The sequence below is a fragment of the Labrus mixtus genome, chromosome 9 (genome assembly GCF_963584025.1).
Source record: "Labrus mixtus chromosome 9, fLabMix1.1, whole genome shotgun sequence".
In the NCBI taxonomy this organism is placed as follows: Eukaryota; Metazoa; Chordata; class Actinopteri; order Labriformes; family Labridae; genus Labrus; species Labrus mixtus.
Window position 1 is genome coordinate 27,443,415 of NC_083620.1, and position 12,589 is coordinate 27,456,003.

At 42.4% G+C, this 12,589-nt stretch overlaps 1 protein-coding gene across 2 annotated transcripts in view; it reads right to left on the bottom strand.

Annotated features, from left to right (window-relative positions):
* Nucleotides 1–4,612: 4,612 nt before the first annotated feature.
* The window catches only part of hif1al (hypoxia inducible factor 1 subunit alpha, like), a 17,391-nt gene continuing 9,414 nt past the window's right edge, over nucleotides 4,613–12,589 (bottom strand). For both annotated transcript variants that reach the window (XM_061047232.1, XM_061047233.1), the window contains exons 6-15: nucleotides 11,599–11,783; nucleotides 11,352–11,458; nucleotides 10,940–11,087; nucleotides 10,576–10,832; nucleotides 9,755–9,966; nucleotides 9,542–9,637; nucleotides 9,179–9,345; nucleotides 7,867–7,981; nucleotides 7,425–7,548; nucleotides 4,613–6,296 (exon numbers count right to left, since the gene is read on the bottom strand). In XM_061047232.1, coding sequence (XP_060903215.1) covers nucleotides 6,229–6,296; nucleotides 7,425–7,548; nucleotides 7,867–7,981; nucleotides 9,179–9,345; nucleotides 9,542–9,637; nucleotides 9,755–9,966; nucleotides 10,576–10,832; nucleotides 10,940–11,087; nucleotides 11,352–11,458; nucleotides 11,599–11,783 — 1,479 coding nt within the window. In that variant the 3' untranslated portion in view covers nucleotides 4,613–6,228. The remainder of the gene's footprint in view (nucleotides 6,297–7,424; nucleotides 7,549–7,866; nucleotides 7,982–9,178; nucleotides 9,346–9,541; nucleotides 9,638–9,754; nucleotides 9,967–10,575; nucleotides 10,833–10,939; nucleotides 11,088–11,351; nucleotides 11,459–11,598; nucleotides 11,784–12,589) is intronic.

Here is a 12,589-nt window from a genome sequence, read left to right on the forward strand (position 1 = left end):
TCAGAGAAAACTCTCAGACTTCCTCAGCAGTAAGTGCTTCTGATCGCGTCATCTGATAAAGAAAAATACATGTCACAGACATGCGGTGTGTGCAGACTCATAAAAACAATCCTTTGCTTGTTGCACTGATCAGGTTCTGTTTCAAACCTGGTCTTCAAGTCAGTTAAACTTTTTTTACACTAAATGTAACACAAACTGTGTCACACCCACAAAAAACCCCACATCAGCATTTATTTAAAACAAAAACAGGAACTGAGACGACTCAATGGTAGCTCACATTGCTTACAGTGCAAACCAGCGACAGGGATAGAAACAGATTTTAAAAACCCTCTAACTTGGTTTACATGATGCTGTAGAAGAAGAAGAACAGGCTGCAGGGACTTGGCATCTGAACAGGAGGGTCGCCGGTTCAAGATCCACTACAGACCAAGACCGGAGATTGGCCTGAGCCGACCTTCTAGGCTCTGCTGATGTTCCCTTTAGCCGACCCCGGGCCCCCTCCTGTGTTTAGCCCCTTCACTCTGACATCTCTGCACTAATGCACGTCTACATTTTGTTGTTTTTGCACGTGTGTCTCAACAACAGAGAGAGAAAAGGGGAACTCCCCTCAGGGAATAATGAAGTATATCTCACTGCCTATTATAGTGAAACAAAAATAACATTTAAATCAACAAAGCTCGATTAGAGGTCATTCAGACTAGAAGGGTGAGATGATATTAAAACTACATGATTAAATCTTATCTTACTTATCTGAATGTTTTTAAAGTCGTGAATATAACTCTCTTTAAGTTTGAACATCATTCTCTAAAAGATGTTTTGACTATAAAAATATAAAACCTGATTAAAAGCCAAGGGGCAACCTCCAGAAACTGCAGTTCCTCGAGTGTCCACTTGAGGCTCGTTCCAAAAGACCCCGAAGTCACACACACACCCATTCAAAAATGCTCATTTTCACAGCAGAAATAAACATGTTTACATCCTGGTACTTAGAGATTTTGGTCTGAAAGGCTCATGTCTTAATCGACACACACTGTTTGACGGATTTTTATAACTCATCTGTTTTGGTTTTTATGAAGGATAAGAGTTACTCAAAAGGGGCGTGGCTGATCTGACTGACAGGTGGGCGCATTATAGCTGTTTGTCAGGAGGCTTAAGGCCCGCCTCCGCTTCATGGCTTTGCCTGTTGTTAGTGCGAAACAGCATTTCCAATATGGCGACCGGCCGCTATCCATTGGCTTCAAAAGTCTGCTTCAGAAACCAATGGGTGACATCACTGAGGAGACGACATGTTTTATACAGTCTATGAATAAAACACAAGTTACAGATTTTAAACTACATTTTTTAATAAAACATACTTTTTGATACTGAATTCTTTAAATGAATCACCTCTTCACATTCCTGTCCCAAGATGATAATGTCAGTTAAGTTAATTATTAATAATATGTTTTAATTGTTTCCACCCTCTATATTTAATTCCTAAAGAAGTCATCTTTCGTTTCTCCTTCTCGTAGCTGCTGAGGTCCTTAAACACATAACTCCACACATCCTTTAAGTCAGAGAAGCAGGATGGTGATTCAAATCTTCTCTCAGAGGAAAATGTGAATCATTCCTGTGATTATAAGGACTGAACTCTGGCTGTGTCGGGGTCGTGTGCAGTGGTGATTAAATGGTTCCCAGGCAGTCGTCTTGCTGCAGATTGAATCTCTGGGTGTGTCTGAGAAGTTTGTGCAGTTTCACTGAAAGCAGAAGGAAGCCGGTTAGATAATGTAGTTACGAGGTAATAAATAGCGGAAGAGCTGCTGGCGTTTACTGTCCAAATGGGTGGGGGAGAAACGAAGTCATTGATAAAGACACTCCAGTGTTTGCCAATGCCAGAGCTGGAATCAACCAGTACACTCACTCATAGCTGGACTGGTTTCAGTTTCACTTTCTGCAGATACAGAAAATGTTTCTATTTTTTACCAAACAACACACGACACAGATAAAGAAGAAGATTAAGATAAAGAAAACAGATAAACCCAGATTTCCTCCTCTGTGTTTCTTTCCTCATGATTGACACCTGCAGGGTTCAGAGAGGGGGAACATAGTTCTCACAGTAGTTGGAGGACCGCACCCATGTTTCTTATATTTCAACACAAGACCGTCAACGATGGAAGTTTTTTCAACTTCTAATTTAAAGGGTTACGTTTGTTGCTGAAGTATTCTGCAAAGTAAATGCTTGTTGACATAGTTTATGTGCTACACTGGGGCAGCTGTGGCTCAGTTGGTCGTGTGTAATTTGGGGATTGGGTGGTCATCATACTAGACCTTCAAACTTGGATGGGGTAGTAAAAATCAAAAGATATTGTTACCACGGCAACAAAAATAGATACTGGGTCATTTCTCTTTTTAATTACCAAAAATGGCAAGCAAACACGTGCACACGCTGTCTGAATTACACAAATACTGACATGTTGTTTCTCTATCTGCATCTGTTTGGGATATGATGGATCAAAATTTTGATCAGGGCGGCTGTGGCTCAGTCGGTAGAGCTGGTCATCTCTCAACCAGAAGGTCAGGGGTTCAATCCCCAGCTCATGCAGCAACATGAGCGAGCCAATGTATCCTTGGGCAAGACACTTAACCTCAAGCTGCTTCATCAGTGGAGTATGAATGTGTCTGAATAGGATTAGTTTCTACTAATGGACACTAAAAATGTGTAGATGTGAGCTGCGGTGTAAAAGCACTTTGAGTAGTAAGAAAACATTTTCATTTAAACCAGTCTGGCAGCTTACCTTTGATCCTACTGGTGGTGCGAATGCAAACGGAATAAAAATCACTAAGAAGTATTTAGTTCTTGGAAAAGGTCCAAAGGAAGCCCCCCCCCCCCCCCCCATAAGAACTGTATGGACCTAAAAATACCAAGTAGCTGCTGCCTGAATTTCACAGCTGTTCCCTAAAATTCACAGATGCTTTGAATGTACTAATATTTTAAGGCTTAAAGCTACATTTTTCCATATTAGTCCAATGAAGCAAAAATAAAGGTTATTTTAAAATGAAAACAAATGATTGTAAACATAACTTGCTCTCTGATCAACCATTTCACTTCCCCTTATCCTGTGACCCTTTAAAGGTGCCCGATCCTTAGGTTGATAACCACCATGAGGAAGTAGACAACTGTAAACGGTCAAAAGCAGAGCTGCTAGGGGGGGCTTGGTGGTTGGTTTGCTCCCCCCATGTGCAGAACCTGTGGTCCTATAGGGGTGGGTTGCTTGGGTTTCGGGTCTGACCTGTGGCTCCTTTCCCTCATGTCGTTCCCCGTTCTCTCTCTATCCTCTGTCCTTAGGACAGGATCGTTACTCACTACTGATATATTCATACAAGAACATCTCTTCTCCTGATGTTTTATTCTGTTCTTAATATCATTTGATTTTTAATTCTATTTTCTTATATTTAATCTTTTAAATGGAGCCTCCCAGATGTGTGTTTGTAGTTCAGATGTGAAATGACTCTTCTCCCTCTGTCATGTTTCAGTTGAGAAATGGTTGAACTCTGAGCAGCTCGTGAGTCATTTATAAACCAGCCTTATGTAACCACGGGGCCTTTTAACTCCACTGTCCTCTGATGTGTGAGGACTTCACAACATCACACACAGGAAGAGGACGACGATGATGACCACTATGAGAAATTACTGAGTTACACAAACAGAGAGAGAGAGAACACAGGGTGACACTTTGTGAACGTTACCAAACAGTCTGAAGTGAGAGCTCTGAGGATTTCCTTCCTTACAAACATGGAGATTTTCCATCTTGTGACACCAGAGTGAGATTGTGCAAACGGTACATTCAGAGTCAGATCTGATGGGAACAGCTTCACCTACAGTCACTTTGTCATTGACCTTTGGAAAGCCAGCAAACTCAAACTAAAGGAACACATACTTACAACTTACACATTTGTATTCCAGTAAAGATAACACCCTTTATCTATAACGCTCCCCCCCCCTCAGGGTCACTGGGGGCTGGAGCCGATTCCCAGCGCTCATTGGGCGAGAGGCGGGGTACACATTGGAGTGGGATTTCTCGCTCCATGTCTTGTTCTAAATCCCCTCTGATCCTGTATTTGATCATGTCTATAAACCCCTCTATTTCAGCCCTGCTCAGAACAGGCTGTTTCTGTGTCTGTACCTTTAAATATGTAAATGAGCAGTGTCTGACCACGCCCCCTCTCTGGAAGGGCTTGGGTGTCTCGGTCTTTCTCGCTCCATGTCCTATTGTTTATGGTGAGAAGGCAGACTCAGAGGGCAGAACAAACACCTAGCTGTGGGAGTGTCACCCACCTGGGGGAGGGGTTACTGCCCTTTGTGATGTCATGAAGGGAAAATCTCCAAACGGCCTGTTTGAGCACACATTTTCTGAAAAGTGGAGCAGGCAGAAGACGGAGAGGATGGACTTTTCTCATCATTGGGGGGTTTGTAGACGGACTAGAGACACATGTTAGAGTTAGAGGAACATGAGGAAGTGGATTTTGTATAATATGTGACCTTTAAAGTGTGATTTTCTCGTCTGGGCGGTGATGAGGCGATAAAGCGTCTTATCCTGAGAAGACAAACTTTCAATGACCACACAAGAGCAGCTTCTGTTTCAACAGATTTATTCAGTTAAAGAGTGAAAACAGATTAAAATGTTAAAACAAGCACCTTTCATGTCTTTCTATCGTTTTCAAATCTCGGACAGTTTACAGATCGCACCCTGCGAGTGGACGGGACGCAGAAAACTGTCATCACATGTCTCTTCCTGGATCATAAAAGGCACAGAGAACTTTGTTTCTCGTTAGTCGAGGACAGATAGTTTGAGGGTTTACACACAGAAAATGATTGACGCCAAAAAACAATCTGAAGCAGTGAAGCAGGATCACAACAATTCACCAAACACCGTCTGCTCTCAGCTGGTACATGTTGAGGCACAATCTGTTCAAAAGCCCTCTAAAGAATCACAAATACATCAATAAAAGTGTTGACTTAACATTTGAAATGCAGTGAAACAGGCACGCTAACTGTATGTGATACAAGTTCATCAGGTAATATATCAAAGTCGAGTGAAAAGCACTAATTTAGCTGCATCATCATCATATCGGCTGATTCACACCGCTGGGATTTAAGAATCGGTTAGATTGATCTGATAATCTACACCCTGAAACCTCAGGGTGGTTAAAAGCAACACATAGTAACTGTTGACTCAGGTTTGAGATCCCAGTAAGAACAGCTCAAAGTTCTTCTTCTGCTAAAAATCATTAATTAGACAGATATGTAAAAAAAAAAAAAAAGATTACAAAAACATGCCACTGAAAGAAACGTTGCCACTGATTTTTTTGCAGGTTTGCTTGATGGTGTCATTTGGAAGACAACAAGACGGCAGGAACATCGATTTGAATGAAAGACAAAGCAAAGCATTCTGGGAATTCCTGCACAAATTGATAGACGCAGCGAGGCAGTGAAAATGTGATTAAATCAAAAAAAACTGTGGTACACAAAGTGACACATGTACAGATCGACTGACATCAAATCCATGATCAGGTTTACATCATTTATACATTTGAAGATTTTAACGGCATTTGCTGTTTCCACACACACACGGACCACGATGAGCGCGCGTGTGTGTCTTAATCAGCGAGCGGGTGTGTGTGTGTGTGTGTGTGTGTGTGTGTGTGTGTGTGATTGTGACGCGTTGTGTTGCTGTATTTTCAAAATGACTCCTGAAAGTTTCCTGAAGTGTCATCGCCTCTGGCCACATTTTTTAGCCCCGACTTTACTTCAACTTTTTCCTGCCCCTCCCCCTATAGTTAAATTTCCACGTGTGCACGTTGTGGCGCGCTGATGTGTGAACGCAGCGGGTAATATTCAGGAAATTCACCGTGAGCAGGAGGCGGGGTTAAGATGTTCACATCAAACAACCAGTGTGATCAATAACGTAATGAAGCTGCGTCATACTTTTTCTGCTCACAGGTTTGTGTTTTTTTCATCCCAGTGTCCTTTTTTTTTAATCACTTCCTGCCTCCTGAGGCCCCTCCCCCACCCTCCAGTCCATCAGGAATAACAACTTAGGGGACGGCCGTACTGAAAATGTCAGTTGTGCATGTGTGAAAACGACTTGTGTGTGCGCATTTTGGTTACTGTGACTGCAGCCAGATCAATCTGTTCAAACTTTTGTGGCTTCTCAGAAGTCCAGCTGCGTCTTTCTTTCTCTCTCTCCGTCAAGTCATGGGTGAGAGAGGCGGCGAGAGGTCAGGGGGGCGAGTTGAGAAGATGTCCCACATCAGAGCTACAACAGAAAGAGAGAGAGAGACAAATAAACAAACAGAAGGTGTTTAAAAAAAATCACTTTGAGATCTTTATTTACACCTTGTTGTTAACACACACAGATAAAAATAAAACGTGTTTGTTCACAGGATGAGGAGACCTCCTGGAGATGTTGTCTGCTACCAGCCTGTCAGCGTCGGAACAATTCCACAAACACAAGTTAATCTTTAGAGTAGAAGTTCATATATTCTATCTCTAAAGGGGCTTTAATTCACCACCAAACTCTGCAACAAATCAGAACAACAGCAGGCGTCGAGTCAACCTGAGTCAATCAAAGTCTCTCAGCACGTTAAAGGGTCACTAAGCTTTGTCTCAGGCCGCCTGTTAAACCTCCTCTCAGGAACTTTGTGGTGATTTTGGCGACACCTGTGGACAAAGCGGTGCCTCTCATTTCTTTGTGTGGAGGTGATTTGTTTACATCTCGTCCTGCTTTCATTAACAGTCAAACACGTCCCTCATCCAGAAAGTCTGCGTCTGCAGCGTGCTGTTAATCACTTCGTCTGACAACCGACCCGCGGCTGTGGTTTGAAGGCGTTTAAATCACTTTATTTAAAAAGGAATCCATCTTTGTGCTGATGCTCGAGATGGAGGCTTTTAATATGAATTTGAGTTGTTTCATAACCAGCTGTAAACACCTCACAGGAGCTTTAAAGAGTCAATCTTCATGATCAAATCAAAATAATTAATCGTTCCAACAGTTCAGTGGTTCAGCGACCTCAATTAATCTATAGCACTTTATTTCTATAGCACATTTAAAACAACCTTGATTGACCAAAGTGCTGTACAAGCGTAAAAAACAACAAATAAAATAACATATAGAATGAAACACAATAAAAACACAATAAATAGGAGCAAAATGTCAAGCTCAAATTGTATTAAGACCTGAGACGTCTCGTACTTGTTGACAAGTTTCCCAGCTCTGTCGACTTTAATAAATCATTTTAATCTGATAACAGTGCAGCCAGAATCAAAGAAAATAAGAAGCCTTCATTTGATAAAGTATACGTACAAAGCCTCCTTAGTTAATAACTATCAGTCGGTGATAGAAATAAAAAAGCATTTTGAAGAAGAATGAATGTGTTCCTTTTACCTGCAGTATCACAGAGTCCCTGAACGCCTCCTAACAGAGGGTCTCTGTCTGTGAGCAGCTGACTCCGCCCTCCTGACCCCATCAGCAGGGCCAGATCTGATTGGTCCGTTTCCTCCAGAGAGTCCTGAGGATGGAGATTTTAAAAACATGCTCACATGGATCTTTTTCTTTGCTCTTTGGTTGATACTGTGGAAACGTCCAGTGACGCGTAGCTTTGATATGAAGGTCAAAAACTGTCATTATAGCGTCAGACTACATTTATTCTATGATGTAAAAACTCTTGTACATGTTCTGGAAACACTGGATCAATAATAACTTCAGTTTTAAGCTCTAGATGCAGAAGAACAGATCTGTGTTTGGTTTTTATGTAATGGTTTGTAAAAGCAGAAAAAGGAACTGGACTGACAACATTTCTTTCCCCTCTTCCTCTTCCTTCACTCACCAGCAGTCTGTGGCTGAGCAGGAGTTCCTCTTCTATAGAAGAGGGAACTTCTTCTTTCTGTCTTTTGCCCTGAATCATCAGCTCAGACGGCATCTCCTCGTCCGGGTCGTGAAACCTGAAACAGAGAAAGACAGAGGGCATGTTAAAAAACAAAAAAAACATTTGTAGTCGTGTTTTATGTGTCGAGTGTCTGGACTTTTAAACTGTTTAATCTGCTTTTACAATAAACCTTATGGATGCAGGTAAGTAAAAACACTCCTGTGATTTACCAACATGAGCTTTCCTGTAGCGCCCCCCTCAGGACAAACTTTACATTTCAACAACCTTTATTTATAGAGAACTTTTCAAAATCAAGTCACAAAGTGATTTACAAGGAAAACAGCAATAAAACAAATGTAACATCAGGCAGGTCATAGAATAACACGCAAGACGTGTTGATGACCACAACATCTTCATGTTTATTATCCAACAGATACACACTACTAATCTATTATTTTATATCACTATCAAAGAATAGACTGAAGATGGGAAGCCTGGGAAATACTTAACTTAGCATTTCAGACACACAAGTATAAAAATATGGTATTTTATTTTATTTATTTCTTGAACAGTATGCTTAACCTGACTATATGCTTGTAAAAAGGAGGCACAAAGCTTGCGCTGGATGCTGCCTCTGTTATATTTTGAATTTGCATACTGTGTATATATTTCTATGTATTGTTTCCTTTTCACCACTGGTGAAAAAAATATTGAAAACATTTTTTGCAAATATGTGTAAGTACAATGATCGGAAACGTTACTGTATTGCAATAAAAGTCTAAACAAATATATGGTATTTTAGATGCAAAAAGCAGTTTTTGTAAAGATGGTTTGTTGTCTCATTAAGAAATGACAATTAAAAAGTTATATTTTCACGAGTTGTGTTGAAGAAGAACAAATATGTTCAGGTTTTGCAGTTTGAGTTGTTGAGTTCATTCTGTTGTCAGAGCCTCTTTTGTCGACATCAAGAGAAATCTGATCGTCAGGTTTTATCAGAGTGAATTCAGAGATGTGAAACGTAATAAATATGTCCAATAATCAAAAGCTTGTTCACAGATTAATACGACATGTTTCCACCTCAAAGACTGAGGGAGGACGATTCAAACTCCTGCAGGATGTTCATGTAAGATATATGAGCACATACCTGCATATCTTTATAATATTACTTTCCATCACATTGTTTTCTAAGGTCACAGTGATGTCATCGTGGCCTGAATTTGCTCCTGACAATCTTTAACCCCGTGAGGTTACAAAGTGAACGAGCCCGTCGTACCGTTTCCTCCCCGTTGACACTTCAGGCGTCGTCACAGCTCGTGGCTCAGACGATGACGACGACGTCGGAGGATTCTCAGCTTCCTCTGACAAACCGCTGCTGAGGAAGGTCAGCTGGAAGTCGTCGTCCATTGAGATGTAAGGAGCCAACATGTCCAGGTCCATCTCCTTTTAGAGACCAGAGAAGAGACAGACAGGAGGGGTCAGACTAAACAGCTATAAATCTGCTTTTATCTTGTATTATCTTCTTAATTTCACATCTGTATTTATCCTAATTTGACTGTTTTTTTACTTTCTTATACTGTCCTGAAATGATTTGAATGAATTGAATTGAAGAACTTCATTCAAAGTATTCGTCTCCTACCTCCTGCATTTCTTCTCTTTTCTGACCGTCTTCTGAACAAACAGCGAATAACTTCTCCACCTGGCTGGTGTCCATCACCTCGTCCTCTAGGGAGCTCTGAGGGAGGTCGACAGAATTTAAGTTCAATCAAAACAAAGAGAGAGAGAGGACGGTTTCATGTGAAGGACAAAACATGTGTTTAAGTGTTTTTAAAGATTTAAGACGGGTGTTTACCGGCTCAGGTTGAGGTGAGGGTGCTGCTGGGGACGATGATGATGATGAGGATGAGTATGAGGAGGAGGAGGAGGAGGGTGATGATGGAGGGGGAGTGAGGGGGTTGAAGATGGACGACAGGAGCTGTCTCAGCTGAGGGGTGCACAGATCCTCAGGGTGCTCCAGCACTGAGTCCGGACTGGACGGAGTGCAGAACGCGAGCTCGACAAAATCTGACGGACACAAAAAAAACACAAAGAAATCAGAAACTTCAGCTGAAAACATAAAAATAAATCCAGGAAATAGAACTGAATTATAACCTTGTAAATACCTGAAATCTAAGGATAAAGTCACAAGATGAACTTCCTGTTTTTAAAGGCTTTGTATGTGATTTTTTGATCCAGCAGATGTCGCCCTTGAGCACCAGCATGAAAACAAAACATGGGATGCCGCAGCTCACTGTCTGCTCTACCCGAGGTGTCGTAGAACTAATCAGACAAAACACCATTTGGGCTCCGACTTGACGACCCCGGTGATGTCCTGGCTCTGGGATGCCCATTGGTCATAATGGTTGAGTTGTGGGGCCCAATAGGGGCCATCGGCTTTTTCACTACCAGGCTAGTTCCCGTAAACGGAGCCTGGCTCTGTTGAAGATACTAACTAAGGTTTCTGTAACTTATCAGAGGGACAGACAGATACTGGAACAAAACGACCTCCATGCAGATTCTGATTTGAGGAAAAAGAATGGTCTCTTCTTCACCAAATATTCATTTCTGACCTCGACAACTTTTTGCTGAACTTTGATCCCTGAAGCTGTAAATCTAAACGTCTGTGTGTCTCACCTCCTGTCGGCGGTACGATCACGTCTTTGGCCACAGACTCTAACTGAAGAAGTGTCTCCGGCTCCTCCTGATCTGAAGCGCTGCCGGGGCTCAAACGCGCGTCCTTGGAGCTACAGAGACGCTCACTGTCAGAGTCACAGATGTCAGCAGTCCCGTTGACCTTTGTTTCAATTCCTGTGGAATGAGATTCAGCTTCAGACGGCGGGCGGCTTCGGATCTGCTCGACGGAGAAAACGACGTCTGGCTGCTCGACGGTGCTGCAAAAAGAAAAATAATTGTCTTTTTTTTTTAGATGTTTGATGGACAGGAAGTTTGATTTCATTTCCCACACGTACACTTCACTTCACATGGTTTTTAAAAGTACCTGAGGATGAAGTTGAGGCAGACGACGGCCTCGGGCTTAGACGTCTTGCTGTTGTAGAGGACGGTGGCCTGAGTCTGAGCCCAGACGAAGCCGCCGCTGTTGGTCAGGAAACGATAGCAGCTGGTGCTCACCTGACCTTTGGACAGCACTTCATGTGACACACATAAACAGAAAAGTAAAGAACATTTCACTCAAGGACCAGAGAGTGAAGCAATGAAAACACAACTCTACAGTAATCACATTTATGCAGAAGCAGAACTCTTATTCACTTAAATATAAAGTCCTTTAAAACACAATAAACTGAAGATAAAAACATAAACGTTTCAGTTTAATGATTGTCGACTTTGAATGTTAAAATCCTGTTTTTACATGTACAGGATATCTTTTATACAACACAAACACTCAAACTGACATGTGTGCAGGCTCTTGTTGATGTGATGAGAGTCAAGGGCATGATGAAACTCATAGGCTGAGCAGCCAATCAGATCGCCAGGTTCATATCCCACCAACTCCATCACCCTGGAAACAGAGAGAATGAAGAAAAATCAGCAGAGGACTTCAATGTTCCTATTCCTCTCTCGTCTGACTCTCTGCCTTCTCTCCTGCCTCCCGTCCACATAGAGGTCAAAGGTCAGCTCCAACTCAAGTGTTCACCCTACCTGCCCTCGCAGTGTGTGAAGCGCAGGTCCATGCTGTGGCGGGTGAGGAAAGTGTGTGTGTCCAGGAGGAACTCCACGCTGGACGGGTGAGGGACGGGCTCGCAGAGCAGGATCATCGCTTGGCCTGCAGGGGGCGACGTGGAGCCCGGGCAAAACGGGCACATGTGACCCGTACAGTGAAGAACCTGCAGGAATAAGAGAGAGCAGAGAAGTGTTAATCATTCTTTTCTCAAAACAGAATCAAAAAAATGATCGGTTTGTTTTTATTGTTGTCTTAGAAATCTGAACCACACAGGAGTGTCTGAACATTACAGTGTGAGCGGGATGAAGCTGAACGAAGCATCTTTAGGACATGTCCAGATAAAGCCTTATAAGGTCTTCACATTCAGAAGTCAAGTCCCTCAGGTTTGCATGCCATCATGATGTCCTTCCTGGGTGTTTTTAAAAACTAGGGGGGCGGCTGTAGCTGAGGGAGTCGGGATGGGAACTGGAGGGTTTCCAGTTTCATGTCCTGGTACAGAACAAAGCAGGGAAACTGATCTGGTTGCTGGAGAGGAGCGCGTCCACTCCCATGAGAACTAACGATGTGCCCTTGAGCAAGGCACTGTGAACCACCCACTACAGCTCAGGGGCGCCCCCTGTGTGCACCCCCAACTCTCTTACATAGGTCAAACTGTTTCAGAGTTTCCTGACTTAGAGATGTTTTAGTCCTCCATTTGACATTTTCTCCGTCATCATATAGTTTTTTTTGTGAGCATAAAGCGTCAACAGGCAGGATGTGACTAAAAGGAACCAAAAGTTAAAAATGAACTTCAAGCTGTACTGATGACAACGAGAAACTGGATTCAAACTGTTCTCTCATCAGGAACTGTTTAAGTAGGTCAAGTCTGATATTGTTTATTTAGAGACTGTTTTGAAATCTAACCGCCTTTTTCAAACTGTGGAGTCACCCCTACATCGCCTTGATTTACAGTCCATGAGCTGTGTGTAC